General features: G+C 40.6%; 1 protein-coding gene across 1 annotated transcript; it reads right to left on the bottom strand.

Annotated features, from left to right (window-relative positions):
• Positions 1–1,182: 1,182 nt before the first annotated feature.
• hand2 (heart and neural crest derivatives expressed 2) lies at positions 1,183–11,478 on the bottom strand. Its single transcript, XM_049570676.1, has 2 exons — positions 10,290–11,478; positions 1,183–2,853 (listed from the first exon to the last, which is right to left on the bottom strand). Exons 1-2 carry the CDS (start codon positions 10,911–10,913, stop codon positions 2,731–2,733), a joined length of 747 nt encoding a protein of 248 aa, XP_049426633.1. The 5' UTR covers positions 10,914–11,478; the 3' UTR covers positions 1,183–2,730.
• Positions 11,479–15,919: the final 4,441 nt, after the last annotated feature.

The raw sequence follows: 15,919 nt of genomic DNA, 5'->3' as shown, positions 1-15,919 counted from the left end.
AGGAAATGCTAATTCTCAGATTTTCCTGAAGGTGGACCCCAGGCTTCAAACTGGGCCCTGTTGTGTAAACTATGGCCCTTTCTGGTCCTTTTGATGTTTTTTCTTCCAACTTGAAGACTTTTTTGTACTTTTTCCATCATTCTTTGGTTATGATCACTATACTCACACCATGGCACAGAAGCTTTACAATCGAGCCTAAGAGATTGAACAAATCACAAATTCAACCCAGTCATCTCTAAACTGCTTCTCCATTGGGAAAACATGCTAAATATCTGTTGTAATCATCCACTGCATTGAAAAACTACATGTCACACAACCATGAGAAACATGGAAGTGAAAAGATGAACCAGGAACCGTCTGCAAGATCTGCTGGGAGTTCATTGGATGTTGGGTAATAATTTTAATATCTGACCTCATAAGGCAGGGCCGCTGCTCCCCCTTTTTTAAAGAAAAAAAAAAGAATGCCATTTTGTGTTCACATATTTTCCAGCTTATCAAGACTTGAACTTAACAATTGCACTATTTTAATACGCCTCACACTGCACTGCAAACTTGAAGATACAGCCTATTGAAGGCCTGATCTGTAATTCAGCTGTGAATAAGGCACATGAACTGCACTTCTTCAGATCTTTATTACAATAGGATTAACACTATTGTTAAACCATATTGTCTAACTAAATCTGAGTTTTTAATGAGGCTGTTAGATGTTTGTAGGCTGCAGTTGTAGCTGCAAACACAGAGTCGAAACCCTTATTTTTTTTTGTAAGTTGAGAACAAACAATTACATTAGAAAATATGTATTTATGTCATGAAGTCACACTAATTTTTTTGTGCTTGTAACTAAAATTTAGATGCCTTTAAGAAAAAGGGTAGCCTAAAAAATAAATTAAGACTATGTCCTACAATTTTAAATATCTGTATCTTATTATCTGGCACACATTTTCTATGCAACACAGGCTGTAATCTTCTTTAGGGGCGTAGGTATTGTTTCAAATTGTAGGGGGAAACATATGAAGTGGGGTTTGGGGGTCCTCATCAGGAAATTTTGAGCATCAGAGACTAAATTTCTGCATTTTGGTAAATTTCTCTGCACCAATTTGTGCCTTTTTCCATCAACTTATAATGGAAATTTATTTTTCTTGTTTTTCTATTTTTATTTCTTTATTTATATTTTGGGGGGAGGGTGGGGGTAAATGCACAAGTTCACAAAATCCACACATATGATCTAATTTTTGTCCCTGTCCAGAATTCTAACACTAAATCCTGGCTCCGTTTTTGTCGTGACATGAAAGTAACTATTTCAAATTATTTTTTGGTCATTTTTTTGCTTTGAAATAGGGAGCCATGTTCATAATAATGCTGCACATCACACACTTTTAGGCTGATGTCTTTTTTTCCTTGAGTCCAAATGCTCATTGGAGCTACATGTGGAAACTTTCTCTTGTTACTTCTGACTCATTCTCAGACATCAGTATTAAATTTACACACAATCCACTTTGACCCACTGAAAGTAAGAAATCATCCACTTTGCATCACCAGGTGGTGGTTTATTAAATTTATGACACTGTTTACACCCCACATAAAGCATTATTTTAGTCTCCCACCACATTTTTCACACCACAACACGGACACGTCGTCATCACCGTGACGTCAATACATTTACAACCCAGAAATTGCGAGAGAGAAAAGAGAGAGAGAGAGAGAGAGAGAGAGAGAGAGAGAGAGAGAGAGAGAGAGAGAGACTTCACATACACCTTGTCGTTTAATCAAAGGTAGGCCTGCTCAGTAAAATGTCCGGTGTGAGTCAGCGCAGTGGCTGCTCGGGTCCTTCTCACGGCCGCATTGCACATAAATATATTCCGTTAAATAAAGCAGAGAGCACGTCAACACCCCGTGCATATATGTGTGTGTGTGAGAGAGAGAGAGAGTGTGTGTGTGTGGTGGTGGTGGTTTTAATGGGAGGTGTTTGGATAGAAAGGGGAGAAATGGTTCCGCCTATCCCGGTCCTGTTTCCCCTCTGCAGGAAGAGAGACTCCGCCGGTCTCCGTTCATTATCTAAGCAGTGGTATATTCGCTCAGTGGAAACGTAGGGCCCTACACATCTGGCAGAACAGAACCTGAGAGCTTTTATAGACCACTCTTTAATTCGGCATACATCCCATCCACCAAACAGCACCTATTTCATTAGACTGGACTGGTTGCAGTGTTTCCTGTTGATTCAAATGTACGATGGATTTTATCAAACCTATCCAACCCAGCTGCTGTGACGCACATCCAAGCTTATAGACTGTATTTTAAATGAGCCTGTCCTAAAGTTTCCACTGACATCAAATATGTTGAATTATAGGGGAATGATGATTGATAAAACATGCGGGATATTTCCATTTGGCGACCCCCTTCTTTTGGTTAAAATTTTCATGAGGGTTTTTTTTTCTCGGGGTACAATTTAAGGAGGGAATCAGGGGTCGCTGATGAAAGGTGTGGGGAGTTATAAATCTGAAATCATGCTCTACGAGGAACTCCAACTTTCTTCGTGTCTCACCAACATGAACGGAGCTACACAAGCGTCCACCGTTCTCGATCGATCCAGAGAGGTCATGATGATGATAATGAGCGCCGGTACAGTTCATCAGAGCGCGCTATGACTGTCCCATCACTCTCCCGGAGGAGCTGGAGGAGGGACAGGGTGCTGTCAGGACGGAGGGAGTGAGGGATGGAGGGAAGGAGGCGCTACTGTTTGAGTTCCAGGGCCCAGACATGTTGAGGCCATCCTGTCCGTCCTTTACTCTTCTTATCGCCCGCTGTCGAGGAGGATGACGATGAGGATGATGACGTTGTCTTTGGGATCTCCACCTGCGCACACAAGACATTTGGTGTTAGTTATTTTACGCACGTTGATGCGTGTTTAAATCAACTTTATATGGGTTATACGACAGAAAACAGAGCTAAACAGCACCACGGAAATCGTTTTCGTTATATGTAGCCTATTGTCTTGAAACAAATTGGACAACATCAACATAAATATTACCCAGCAATCATCCCTGCATATCTGACAAAAATAACAAAGGTAAGAAATGAATCATTCCATTGAATAGTTTTTAGATTTTATATAAAGCATATTTAAAAAGAAATAAATAAAAAGAAAAAAGAGACCCACAACAGATGGGTTCACCTTTTTGAGGACACTATAGGCCTAATTATTTTGGTTTTTATTTATTTTTGAAGATCTTAATCTCATGCAAGGGCCTGCTCTCTCTACAGGCCCCTCCAGCCCAATGCCCCCACAGTTTTGCCCCTGGTTATACACCATGATAGCCTACTTTTTTTTTTTTTTTTTTTTTTGAGAACACAACATGAGTGCACTTATTGGATTTCATGTCGCCATATCTGTAGACTTCAGGGGGACGCAGGGGACACATCCGCCTCAATATTTAGACCAATAAAGAAATTGAAAGTAGCAGAAGACCTTTATTTTGACAAAATCTAAGACACCAATTAACACCATAAACTGGCGCAGAAAATGCACAAACTGTTGCCAAAAATTAAATAAATAGAATAATAATAAAAAAAATCACCAGAATGTAGGATAGTAAGTTTTTTCTTGCCTTACTCCCAGCCTTAAAACAAAACCCACACCAATGTTTGTGTGTGTTGAGTGTAATGATATTTTATTTGGGACAGGCCCAATTTCATAAATGCTCCACATCAGTGATTTCTCTATGAGACTTATTACGATGCTGAAGAATCACAATCATTTTTATTGGCCAAGTACACAAGCGATATGACTCGGGTTTTGCATCGCTCTCAGTGTATTTAGGCCTACAGATAAAAGGACGTAACAGCTATGAGAACAAGGACAACGAAGCTGGATAAACAAGTATGCGAAAGAATAGGTGTTCATAATTACATTTACACAGAGGAATAACATGTATTTATAAGCTCCACAATTTCATATGGTCACCTGACCACCGGTGCTCGGATAAAACAGCGTTTCTTGAGTAAAACCTATCGTTTATAGACCTTATTTAAGTTAGACCTTATTTACTTAAGGATTTGACGTTGTAAAAAAACAGGTTCAACTGTCCTTTAATGTTAAACACATGATCAAATTATTCTTATTGTTGTATGTAATTGTATTATATTATTCTTTTTATTGTTATCAGTTTTAATCTAGCAAAAGCTTTGAATCCATGATTAGTCTAATAAAAATATTTTAATATGTTATATGGTAAAAGAGCAATATAATAATATTAGTATTTATTGAGCGATGTGGGCTATGCATTTTTTTAAACAAAACAAAACATGTCGTCCCCATTTTTTTAAAAAAAGCACAAATACTCGCAAAAAACCCTGACTGTACACGTCCGTAATAATAATAATAATTATGATAAGGGCGTAGGTTTCGTTTCAATATTTGGGGAGGACACATATGAAGGGTTTGGGGCAAAATTTCTTGACCGTCAAACACCCCGTTTCCTGCATTCTGGTGAATTTTTATGCACCAATTTATAATTGAAATGTCTTTAATTTTGTCAAAAATAAAATGTATATGCTGCTTTAATATTTTTACGGGGGGATAAATGCACATGTTGTAACTACTGAAGGAGAAATCTACACCTTTAATCGAACTTGCTGATTTGAGTGAATTTAACGTGTGTTCTGTGCAAGAAAGCGGAAAACAACGAGACAATAGGGTCAGTAGCAGGACCATAGGCCGAGTTGGAAAACAGCAAATAGGCCAGTAGAGAAATTATAAGTATTTGTATATTAATATTAAAAAAAAAAGATTCATAATGACACTGTGTAACCTCAGCACCCAGTGCAAATCATGAATGGACTTCGTGTCGTCACTGAGGCTCGTGTTTGATGACACAGTGACACCAACCTGCTGCAGTATCTTCCAACAATGTTTAATATAGTCATCCTGACTCAGTCCGTTTATTTGTGCTGAAGGACGGGATCTGCAGGATTTGCACCATCAGCCCAGACTCATCATTTTTCTCTTCATACTTCATAAAAATGTGGCACTGTCGCGTTGCTCCCAGCGAGCAGAGCCCACACCAATTGTGAAGCGGTGAACCACTGTTCACTCCGGTAAACACGTTGTAACCCACCAGCCAACATCCGCAAGAGCATGCATTTAAAATCTGACTGCGACTTTGAAGCAGCGGCGCGTGAGCAGGCCTCTTTCATTGTGCAGAGTGAGGAGCCACGGTGATCTCTGGAGATATGAGCGTTTATCAAACGGGACAGATCACCTGCATCAATAACTCATCACTCTGCAGAGAATATTCTGTTGCAATGAGAGTTTATTCTGCGATAGTTGCGCTGTTAAAACGCAGCATTTTCTTTGTATTACTTAAAGTTGCGTAAATGATTTTAACATTGTGTCCCCTCTGAGCATGCAGCGATTTCAGCTTGTAAGTGGTCCTGCAACAAGCAATCTATATGAACACATTAAAGAGAAACAAAGACAGACAAGAGTTTATTAAAAAAAAAGGACTCAACACTTTTATACTTGGTGCTGAAATAGGCCTACGCGTATAAAATATCAGTCTGCGTTAATCTTTGAGTTCACGGTGACTCTCTGCGTGTGGAAGAAAAACAGCAAATTTGGACGAAATGGGCCTAACCAAAAAAAAAAAAAAAAAAAAGTGGTCCGGATTGGCAAACACACTGTTTGGGTCCAGGTGCTTTACCAAAGCCATAAGGTCCAATAAAATGCGAGTGTTGCCAGCAGGACGTGTCTGTAATTACTGCTAACAGGAGGAGTCTGCGCGTAATGATATACACAACCATGCAGCAGACACCCAAACATGTTCATCCCCATTGTTTCTACTGGGTACTCCTATAGTATAATGGTATATGGTGTATGGTGTATGCTACAGGCCGCAGCTGCCGTGACACTGCGATCTGTTCCTTGCTCAGAACAAAAGTACAAAACAATGGTTTATACAAAAGGTAACACATTAAAAATCGTAACAAGACAAGGGACAACAACAAGAATAAGAATGTGGATGAAATACTGACTGGACGTGTGAATAAGGAATTATTTTTATTATTAAAATTATAGCACACTGAGTTTATACTGGGCCTCCACTTTATGCTGTTGTTCCACGTCACTGTTATTAATTAGCAAATTATAATGTCATTATAAAAACCTTTTTCATAATCATTTGAAAACATAAATGTTCATCTACTGTCATAAGGCATAACTACTTTTTTTACACATTTGTTTACACATTCAGATTATAAATTAATATAATGAACACACAACGTACTTAATATAATAAATAATGTCTCAGTACTTCAACTTAAACTGCACTAAATATTTAAGCAAGCTAACAGCCAGTAGATCTTTACATGTGATGTTTGTATTAACTTAATATGGGGGTTTTGTCAGTGTTTTATTATTTACACACACCTAATTGAAGGATTTTTGGAGCTTCTTGCAAACACACACTCATGACACTTGTTTCCAGCAGTCACTTGTCAAGACAGAAGTCAGGCTCTGTTAGTCTGCAGGCTACATGTCACCGAACGTGATACATATCACTGTCTCTAGTCAGGCTGCCGAAAGCACTAGCATGTAAATTTACAGCTCTCTGTATGCTGCACGTTTACTCTGTATCACTTACAGAACCACAATGCCACAGAGATAGAAGTAAAAACAGTCAAATAAACACTAGAATAAAATGAAAAGGTGTGCCGTGACTCATTCAGTAACATGCAGGCCTGTCACCAAACACTGATGATTTTATAATGTCACATAATGTTATATAACACCTCTGTCTGATCCAGTATATGTTGACCTGGTTTCTTGTTCTGCTGTGGCTCTGATGTTTTTTTAAATTGTAACTTCTACATGTTGTTGGTCTGCAATTTTGACAGGACAGGACATTCTTGTAAAGGAGAGGTTTGTTCCTGGTAAAATAAAATAAAATAAAATAAAATAAAACATTTATTCCTAATCTATTTATCAGAAATAATTTCAGAAAATGATCTAAATTCACATTTGTCATCACTTTGCCGCTACACTGTGATAAGATAATGCAGTTAAAGCTTAAAGTTAAAGATCATGCCCATATTTTTAATTTTAAAAAATGTATTTTAAGTGTAGCGTACAACAAGAAACTGATCAAACCGCTCTGTCTTGGTTAAAACCCAGCAGCGTCCTGTTCCTGCTTCTATTGATTTTGCACAAACTGAATCATTGGATTATCCCACTGTGGTACAACAACATCCACAGTGATGCTGCCTGAGTTAAGCTGTAATCAGTGACACAAAACATACAACAGTGTGGATGAAGAAAAAAATCTTATGAATTGCAAAAGAATCTTGAATCTCTCCTGCACACACACACACACACACACACACACACACACACACACAGAGCGTAATATAAACTCAGGGTCCCTGAAATGACTGAGTTTATTACCTCAAGTCCCCCCTTATTTGCAAGCTTAGAGGTCATCCTCTTAAATACACTTTAAATTCACTTATGGGTTAACCGCTCAATCATTAATGTAAGAGCAGACTGAGCAACATTAAGTGCTTACTTAAGCTACACTCACTCGCTCACTCCTCTGCTACAAGTTTCATCTTAATAAGAATTTATAGTTTTAAAACAAATTAAAAAATTCTGCTCATATATGTGATTTATCTGTAGTGTCCCTGTAGCAGGGCTGTGTGTGTGTGTGTGTTTGAGTTTCAGGACAGAGTTGACATGAGTTATTAAGAGGACCACATCCTTCTATTAGTGATTGCAGTTTGAAATGTGAGGAAAAATTGCTTTCTGGCTTCAATTATGCAGCACACTTCCTATAGGCAGCACGCTAGGCAACAGACAGGAAATAATTATTCTGTTCGATTCTCCTCTAGTCTATTCTGACCTGCTCTGTGTGGACCAAACGGTCATGCATTGCTCATATCTGCACGTAATTTCCATGCAGGACTCAACTTGATGTAGGATAGGGTAGGATGTTATGATGAAGCCATTTATTGTGAGATTAATGTGTGTCAAAACAACAGGCGGCGAGTTTTGTCAAAGCATAGAATCAATAATAGTAAATAAAAAGACTGTAAATTCCTACATCTAGCCATGTAACTCAAATATAAATGAAGTATTAATTCTACACTGGCTACTGTGTTTGAAAGAGCAAAGCTGGACTGGGGTTAAATCTCCTGCATGTTTCAAACAATAAACCCTGGCCTTGTAAAGCTGCAGCCATGGGATATGGGCCGTATATATATGCAGAGCTGGAAACCAAAATCATGTGGATAATATGTGCGGCTGTAAAGGACAAAACCATCAAAAAAAGTGTTGCTAGGAATAATAGTGGTGGGTCTACATGGCTGAACCTGGCCCCTCCTGGCTCCAAGCTGTCTGAGGATGGCAACCAATTTTCTGGCTCCACTGTTGATCACTTGGACTAAACCATTATTGTGTAAAAGCTTTTGCTTATATGCTTAAATGGGGAAGTTTTTTTCCTCTCCTTTGGTAACCAGCCAAGAGTTTAGTATAAAAAAGGGGTAAACACACTTATATTTTACTGTTTACTCTCTCTTTAGCAGTCACCCCATATGCTTCATTGGCTGTTTAAATTCCTCCCCCAAATAAATAGGGCTGAGATTACACTCCATTTGTGTATATGTGTGCACAGGAAGAGTCTGAGCTGCTGTGCCTTTTTTTCACTCCTGATTTTTATGCCAGCTCTCTGACCTTCTCACTCAGTTTTAAACATGACAAAACATTGTATGTAATGTCATGTTAGGATGGGATAGGAGATCTAAATGGTGTTTAGCAACAGTGATACCGTGTAATATAGTCCTATGGAGTCTCCATAGATGGCGGATACAGCTATTGTGCATGATTATAAAACAATCACGTAAAAGGAAAGCAGTTTCATAATTTACACTTTGTCCTTTCTGCACGATTAATCTCACCTTTACATAGATTTCCGTCTCCATCTTCTCAATAAATGAAGCTATGGCCAATCAGCAAAAATATCCGTGTCTCCAGCCGCGTAAACTTTATTTATTGTGCCATTTCTGTCATCGTGCAGAAATATTTATAACCCTGGGATCGCCTATCACAGGTTAAACCAGTCAAACATTGACATAACTACCCCGTCGAGTCAACACAACATTATCCTTTTAAAAAATAACCTCGTTTGCACGTCACAATTGTAAAAGCAATGATGGCCGGTGACCCACGACCTTTAAAAAACAGCCGCGCAGGGTCCTCCATAAATCCAGCTGACACACGGCCTTTTACGCAAAGTATTGTATTTAAACAGGACTGTATTTTTTTTAGAAAATAATTTATTCACGTCGCTTTTTCTATGTGCAAAGCAAAACTAGTACTGAATCTGAATAAATAAAATTACACAAAGTGCATTATGTGTGAAAACTGAGCTGTTATCAAATGGCCTATATTTTGCAAATTCTATGTTACCATTACGCACGTTGATCTCACACCAAATTGTATTATTTTATGGTCTTTTTTTCTCTAATGCGAGCGTGAATGGGAATGAGCAAATATTTATGTTATTCAGTTATGAATATACATTAACCCAATGGTGTGTTTCCTCTCGGACGCTGCCTTTTCCACTTCCAGTAGGACTAATGAAGAGAGAGTATTTACAGCACGTTCATCTGTGACCTTCAGTCATTTATCTTCGTGAGATGCACCAGAAATAATTAACTCTATGAACAGCAACAATATGTAAAATCTTCTTCCTGCAGAGGCTGTGAATTTAGGTCAACACACGTCACGCCAGCCAAATTGTTATAGGTATAATATCATTTTAAATTCTTTTTTAAAGGTGGGTGCAGTTGCTGGTTTAATCCACTTGTTTAATTAAACTATCTGTGTTTATCTCTAAAACTAGCTGCCTAGTTCTCTGAGCTCTCAGCTGTTTGCTTCTTTGTTGTTTTTCCATTACTGGCCTGTCTGTGAAATGTGTCTGCTGCTCAGTAGCTTATGCGGCATGTATGCTAAATTCAAGATTTGGAGAAGGCCTGTAATTATAGAGCCAAGGCAGGCCTGTTGTGTACTTACCCGAAACATAATTCACAAATTATTTGTCAGTGAATTGTTGCCTGCTATGGGAGTGACTATAGGTTGTGGTTAAACCCAGAAAATATGAGGGTATGTCAGATTTAGTTGATCGGGTAGGCTGATGTCTGATGAAGTTAATTACTCTCATGTTATTAAAAAACCTTGAGTACAATTGGTGCCCTTATTTAGGTCCACAGGCTGTGTCACGGTGCATACGTGCTCTTACCGCCTCTCTCTTCCTCCTCTCCTCCCGAGCCTCCGTTTTTTTCAGCTCGGCCTTGAAAGCCTGCGTGTCCCCGTGCTGTCCGTCCTTGTCCAGGATGTCCATCAGGTAGGAGATGTAGCTGGTGGCCAGCCGCAGCGTCTTAATCTTGGACAGCTTAGTGTCGGCCGGGACATTTGGGATACACTCCCTCAGCTCCGCAAAGGCCGAGTTGATGCTCTGGGTCCGCCGCCTCTCCTTACGGTTGGCTGTGGGTCTCCGCTTCACGGGCCGTGGATGTGTGTGGTGGTGGTGGTGGTGGTGCATACCGACCGTGGCTCCGTTCACCGAGATGGCGCTGGCCCCCGGGACCAAGCCGCCGGGTCCGTAGTGGTGGTGATGGTGATGGTGCGGGTCCAGGCCGCCGGTGGACCCGCCGCCGCTGTTGCCATGGTACTCAGGGCTGTACCCGGGTGCGAGGCTGTACTCGGTTGGACTCATATCCGCGTGGCTTATCAGCCAGCTCGTGAAGTACGGAGGAGCCCCGGTGTCCTCGTGACACCGACCGGCCGCTGCATGCAAGGAATAGTGGTGGCTGTCGTGGTGGTGCATGACCGGGTGGTGAGGGAAGCCCGACACAAGACTCATAGTGGCACACACAAACACGCACTCACGCGCGCGCGTACACACACTCTCTCTCTCATGCACGCCCTTCCAACACGCACGCACACACGCAGGTCCTTCTCGGATGCTGCAGCAGTGAGCTCGCCTTCGCTGCTTATCGGTTGTCCGGAGCAGATGTTTGCATCTTCAATAACCTACCCAGCGGCTTCCGACGGAAACAGCCCGCCCGCTCCCACCGTGACGGCCGGTCCTCCGTGCAACAGTAGGCTAGACCCGGGCTAGTCCTGTCTTATGTGGCCCAGTAGGCCGCTCAGCTCAGTCCAAACAACTCCTCCTCCTCTAAGACATTGTTCCTCTCCCTCTTCCTCTAGTTATAAAGACACAGCAGCGTCTATCCCTCCTCTTCTTCCTTCAGAAACTCTCTCACAGTGCGCAGCTTATTCCTCCTTTCTCTCTCATCTCATCCTCCTCTGTGCGCCAGTGAGCAGCTGTCAGCCTCAGAGCCGTTTGGCAAGGCAGGACCAGTCTGGACAGGCACTGGGTCACTACTGTCTAGTTGATAGCCTACTGAGCTGTGGTAAAGCCAGCTTGTCTGTATGAGAAGGAGAGAGGGAGAGTCTCTGATTTACTACGTCATCTTTACTACCGGGGAGGAGAAACTCACTTCATAGCATTTGTCAACCAATGGCGAGCCCCCGCCCCCTCCTCTGGCCCCGTCTGCAGGGTCTGTTTACTTCTCTTTAATGTCAATGGGCCTGCTAAGTAGACCTGCTGGCTCTCTCGCACGCAAACGCGCGCGCGTACACACGCAGGGGCCACGCGCACGCGTATGCACAACAACAATTAGCCTGCAAGGTCAAGAATAAAGTGAAATGGTCCTGGTCTTCTTTCTGGCATTTAAAGTTTACGCATAAGGGAGCCAGTAGCCTATCACAACACGGTCAGTAATATGAGCAGGGCTATTTATGTGTTTTTGTATTTTGTATGTTGTTGCCTATATTAAGATGCTTTAAATTGTGTATTTGCATAATCCAGGATTCAAAGGAGGTGTCTGGAAATACATTTCCTCAATGCTTTTGATTTGCAGCTGGTGCGTCCTGCAACTCCGCATGTTCTCAGTATTGATCAGGCAGTAGATCATATCTGTTATCCATGCGTGCTATCTGTTCTTCTTCTTTTATTGTAAATCTTATTAAATGTTTCTTTCTATCATTTTTTGGGGGGACCTGGTATCCTCTTTGGTTTAGCCCGTGCTAGCAGAGCTAATGAAGGAACCACTGGTCCATATATTTCCAGCTGACATGATGTCAAATAGTCACAGCGTGAAGGCCACAGAAACAGACACGAGCCAGTCCTGCACTTGTGCAATGCATGTCAGTCTTCTGGACTTAAATCAATACTTTTATTTTATTGCTGCAAAAAGCAGATTTGTGTGTGTGTGTGTGTGTGTGTGTCCCACTCACAGTTGGCTCGAATTTCAAATGTTCACTGATAATCACATAAAAATGTCACAAATGTGAAAAATGGCGATACTGTTTTCATTTTTCTGGTATGAGAATGAAAAAGTCACAATCATTTAGGCTATTTGATCCCAGCCATTTCCTCGCGGTTTGTTATATGTTTGCATATAAAGCCATATTGTTATGTAGCCTATTCTATACATGTGTAATTAAATTGGTTTTTTTCTTTGATTACAGTAAATTATTGTATAATTTGCCTCAAATTCAAGAGGTAAAAGAAACACTAATTTACATGAGATTTTTGTTGACAACGTAACGTGTAGTATTTTACATTTAAACTGACCTTTGTAGCCCTTAAATTATTCTCAAAAAGATCCAAAACAACTGAGAGACCACAATAAAGTTGGGAAAGGTTTGACTGCAGACGCATCCCGAAATAACAGTCAAGCTTCATGCGTCCAAATACGAGATGATACCTTAAACGTATAATAAAAATACTACTACTATTACTAATAATACAAACAATAATAATACTAATAATAATAATATACATTGGTGATTTATTTAAAACTTTAAGAAATATTAAAACACTGTTGATGTAAACCAGCTCTGTGACATATTTACTGTCTAGCACATAGGCGTAGTTACATCACGGTAAGTTGCAGTTCAGCTTTAGGTTAATGAGAAAACTTAAAATCCATCATTTGATGAAAATGAGCACCAGTAAGATGCCAGGGCCGGTCCCGAGCTGACACTGTGACCGACCTCCTGACCGCTTCCCTCGTCTTCCTCAGGAACAAAAGCCCGCTGCATCTCCGGAGCTGTAAAACCTTGAATTAACCGCTGTGACCATGTTACAGAGCCCGTGACGGTTTCCTTTTTGTTTCGCCACAAGTTGCGACCTAAACGACCAAGGCTATTCTTTACTCTTTTTATTTTATTATAGCAGATTATACTCATGAGCTCTCATATCCAACTTATTAAAAACATGCAACGTAAGATCTTCATCCAACATGAATTAATATAATATTTCAGGCTCAAATATTTGCAGATCTCGTGTCTACACTTTCACTTCAGCTCAGACAGTGAGGGAGGGAGAGAGCAGGAATCAAATGGCAATTTACCAGATCTAACCCAGAACTGTGGTTGTATATTGTCATGCATAAATAAATACATATACATCTTTGTGCTCTCAAAAAAGCCCAGGAATAATTTAAATATGGGCTTCTTTAAGCATCTTATATTAATAGAATACAAATATCCCATTTGCTAACTGTCACAAGGAGAGACATTAAAGCTTTGTTGATTAAAAAAAGACACCAAATTATAACACTAGTAATATTAAAGTATATTAAATTTGGCGTCAAACAGTCATCACGGTGTCCGTTTTTTACTATGTTGAATTCTACTGAATTAAATGACTGAGTAATTTAATTAGGGTTGCCTGGAAAATTTTGCTGGACCTCTATGTGACCCTTTGAGGGCCACTGAAGACCATTCATAGATCTCTGAAGACCTTTCAAAGACCCCTGGAAGCTCAGTCCAGTGCCCTGATGGAGACACCACCAGGATCCCTGAAAGTGGAAAACCAAACCCAACTCTTGAACTTCCTAAATGAGCGACTCATGCACTTTGTGTATGCTTGCATGCATAACACTGAGCCTTCTCACTCCTTCCTATCAGCTCCACTTTACCACTATTTTGTTATTTGGACCTGAAGAGGACATAGTGCATTAGGCTGTTGGGTTAAGTTGTTTTTAATGCTGCTGTAAATGTGAATCTGAACCAACGTCCTGAGCACAGCATGCTTCCCACAGTGAGAAAATGTCAGGAGCCTGGACAGAGGAAGCTGTGCGTTTCCTACATACAGAGAAGGACTTCCCATTCTGGTGTTCACCCCCACTTTCGGGCTCTAAAGATGTCAGCAAAAGACATAAAGCCCTGGGCAGAGGGAGATTTAGAACTGGTGACAAACCAGTATGAGTCTGAAGGCCGCACAGAAAAATTAAATTCATTGGTTCCAGTTGTGGACAGCACACGGACTTGGGTGATGTCGTGATCTGATACTGGAGTGCACAGGGTCCCAGGCAGGTTGTGGACACACTGAATATAAAGAGCCAGGCAGCTGCCAGATGGCAGCAAAGATGAATTTGCTATAATATTATGCGTAGCTACAATTTTCACAAAACAATGGGAGCCTGGAGAGGACACTGATAACTCTGTGGAGCTCCATGACCAGTTAAACCAGTCAGATTCTGCCAGGGTGGACAGTGTCTTTCTTACAGATTTACTTAAATAATGATGAAAATCGTGGCAAGGCACATCAATAAAAAAATGACAAATAGATTGACTGACTGTAAATACAGCAATAAAATAATGAAAAATAGTTGCTCATTTACACGTCCAGCAGATACAGAGCAACATGCGGTTGGGTTTAGGCACCACCACTATACCTGCAGGAAACACAGCAATGGGTCGCTAAAAACACTTACTGCTGATGGCTAAAATGCCACTGGAAATGCAGCAATGTTGTTTGTTGGTCTTGAGCAGTGGTCTGCAGCTTGGCTGGTGTCTCTCCTAGGTAACACACCATCCCCTCCACCTCATGTAGTCAGAGTCAGCTCATATACAATGCCACTTTATATGATAAAAACAAATGTACAAATGTAATGGTTTGCAGAAACATACATTTTCTTCTGACATTATCAGTAATTTGGAGTCAAGTCCAATACTGACTCTCCTTTTAGCTCTGTTTTGGTCTCTACCAACTCTTGAGGGGACTATCTGTCTCCTCAACTGCTACATGCTCCACTGTGTTCATCAGCTAGTTGCTAAACTTTGCCTCTCTTTTGTTTGTTGCTGGGCAGTTATAGAAAACAGAGTATTTATTCATTTATTTTAGAGCTGCCAAAATAACACATTCATTTCGATTAATTAATCACAGACAAAAATTGCGTTAAAAAAAATTAAAGCTGATTATTTGTGTTCTGTGGTGCCCTTTGACCTGGTGTATCATTGAAGGCCACAGTGGCTTTGTCACATGATGGAGTCAGACGTGACGACGCTGCTTGGTCCTGTGAATGGAACATTTACATTTAAAAAACGCCCAGATGGAAGTGTTGATAGGAGCATTGTCTTCTGCAATTTCTGCAGTAAGGAATTTTTCCACCATTGGAGCCACACTAAACCAGGTGTTCAGACGCAAACTAAGTGTACCTGTGACCGACTAACTAACTCTTTTGCAAAATGGATTGCAGTGGACTGCTAGAGGACGGGGGGTGGGGGGGACAATTGTGTCCAAAATCCAGCAGCTTTACTACGACACATTCGCCAAAATGTATTTTTACTGAAATACTTAAAATACTTTCACAGCAAAAGTTGATGCATGCGATTAATCTAACTGCTTGACAGCCCTAATTTATTTATTCATTTTTGCTGAAAATAGCTGCCCGCTGGGGCTGAAAATAAATTTGATGTGAAGACTAAACCAAAGCCAGCCAACCTGCGAAACCAAAACAATTAGCTGAAAGACACTAAAATGCTCCACTGAGCTGAGGCGAACTGCAGAGT

This window comes from Epinephelus fuscoguttatus, linkage group LG3, assembly GCF_011397635.1.
Source record: "Epinephelus fuscoguttatus linkage group LG3, E.fuscoguttatus.final_Chr_v1".
In the NCBI taxonomy this organism is placed as follows: Eukaryota; Metazoa; Chordata; class Actinopteri; order Perciformes; family Serranidae; genus Epinephelus; species Epinephelus fuscoguttatus.
This window is presented reverse-complemented; position numbering and strand designations above follow the sequence as displayed.

What these genes read in the sequence shown, in the direction of transcription:
- hand2 (XM_049570676.1), bottom strand. Translation starts at nt 10,913, where the DNA reads ATGAGTCTTGTGTCGGGCTTCCCTCACCACCCGGTCATGCACCACCAC. An exon ending in AGAGGAGGAAGAGAGAGGCG is followed by an intron (nt 2,854 to 10,289) that starts GTAAGAGCACGT and finishes TTGTGTGCGCAG; the next exon opens with GTGGAGATCCCAAAGACAAC.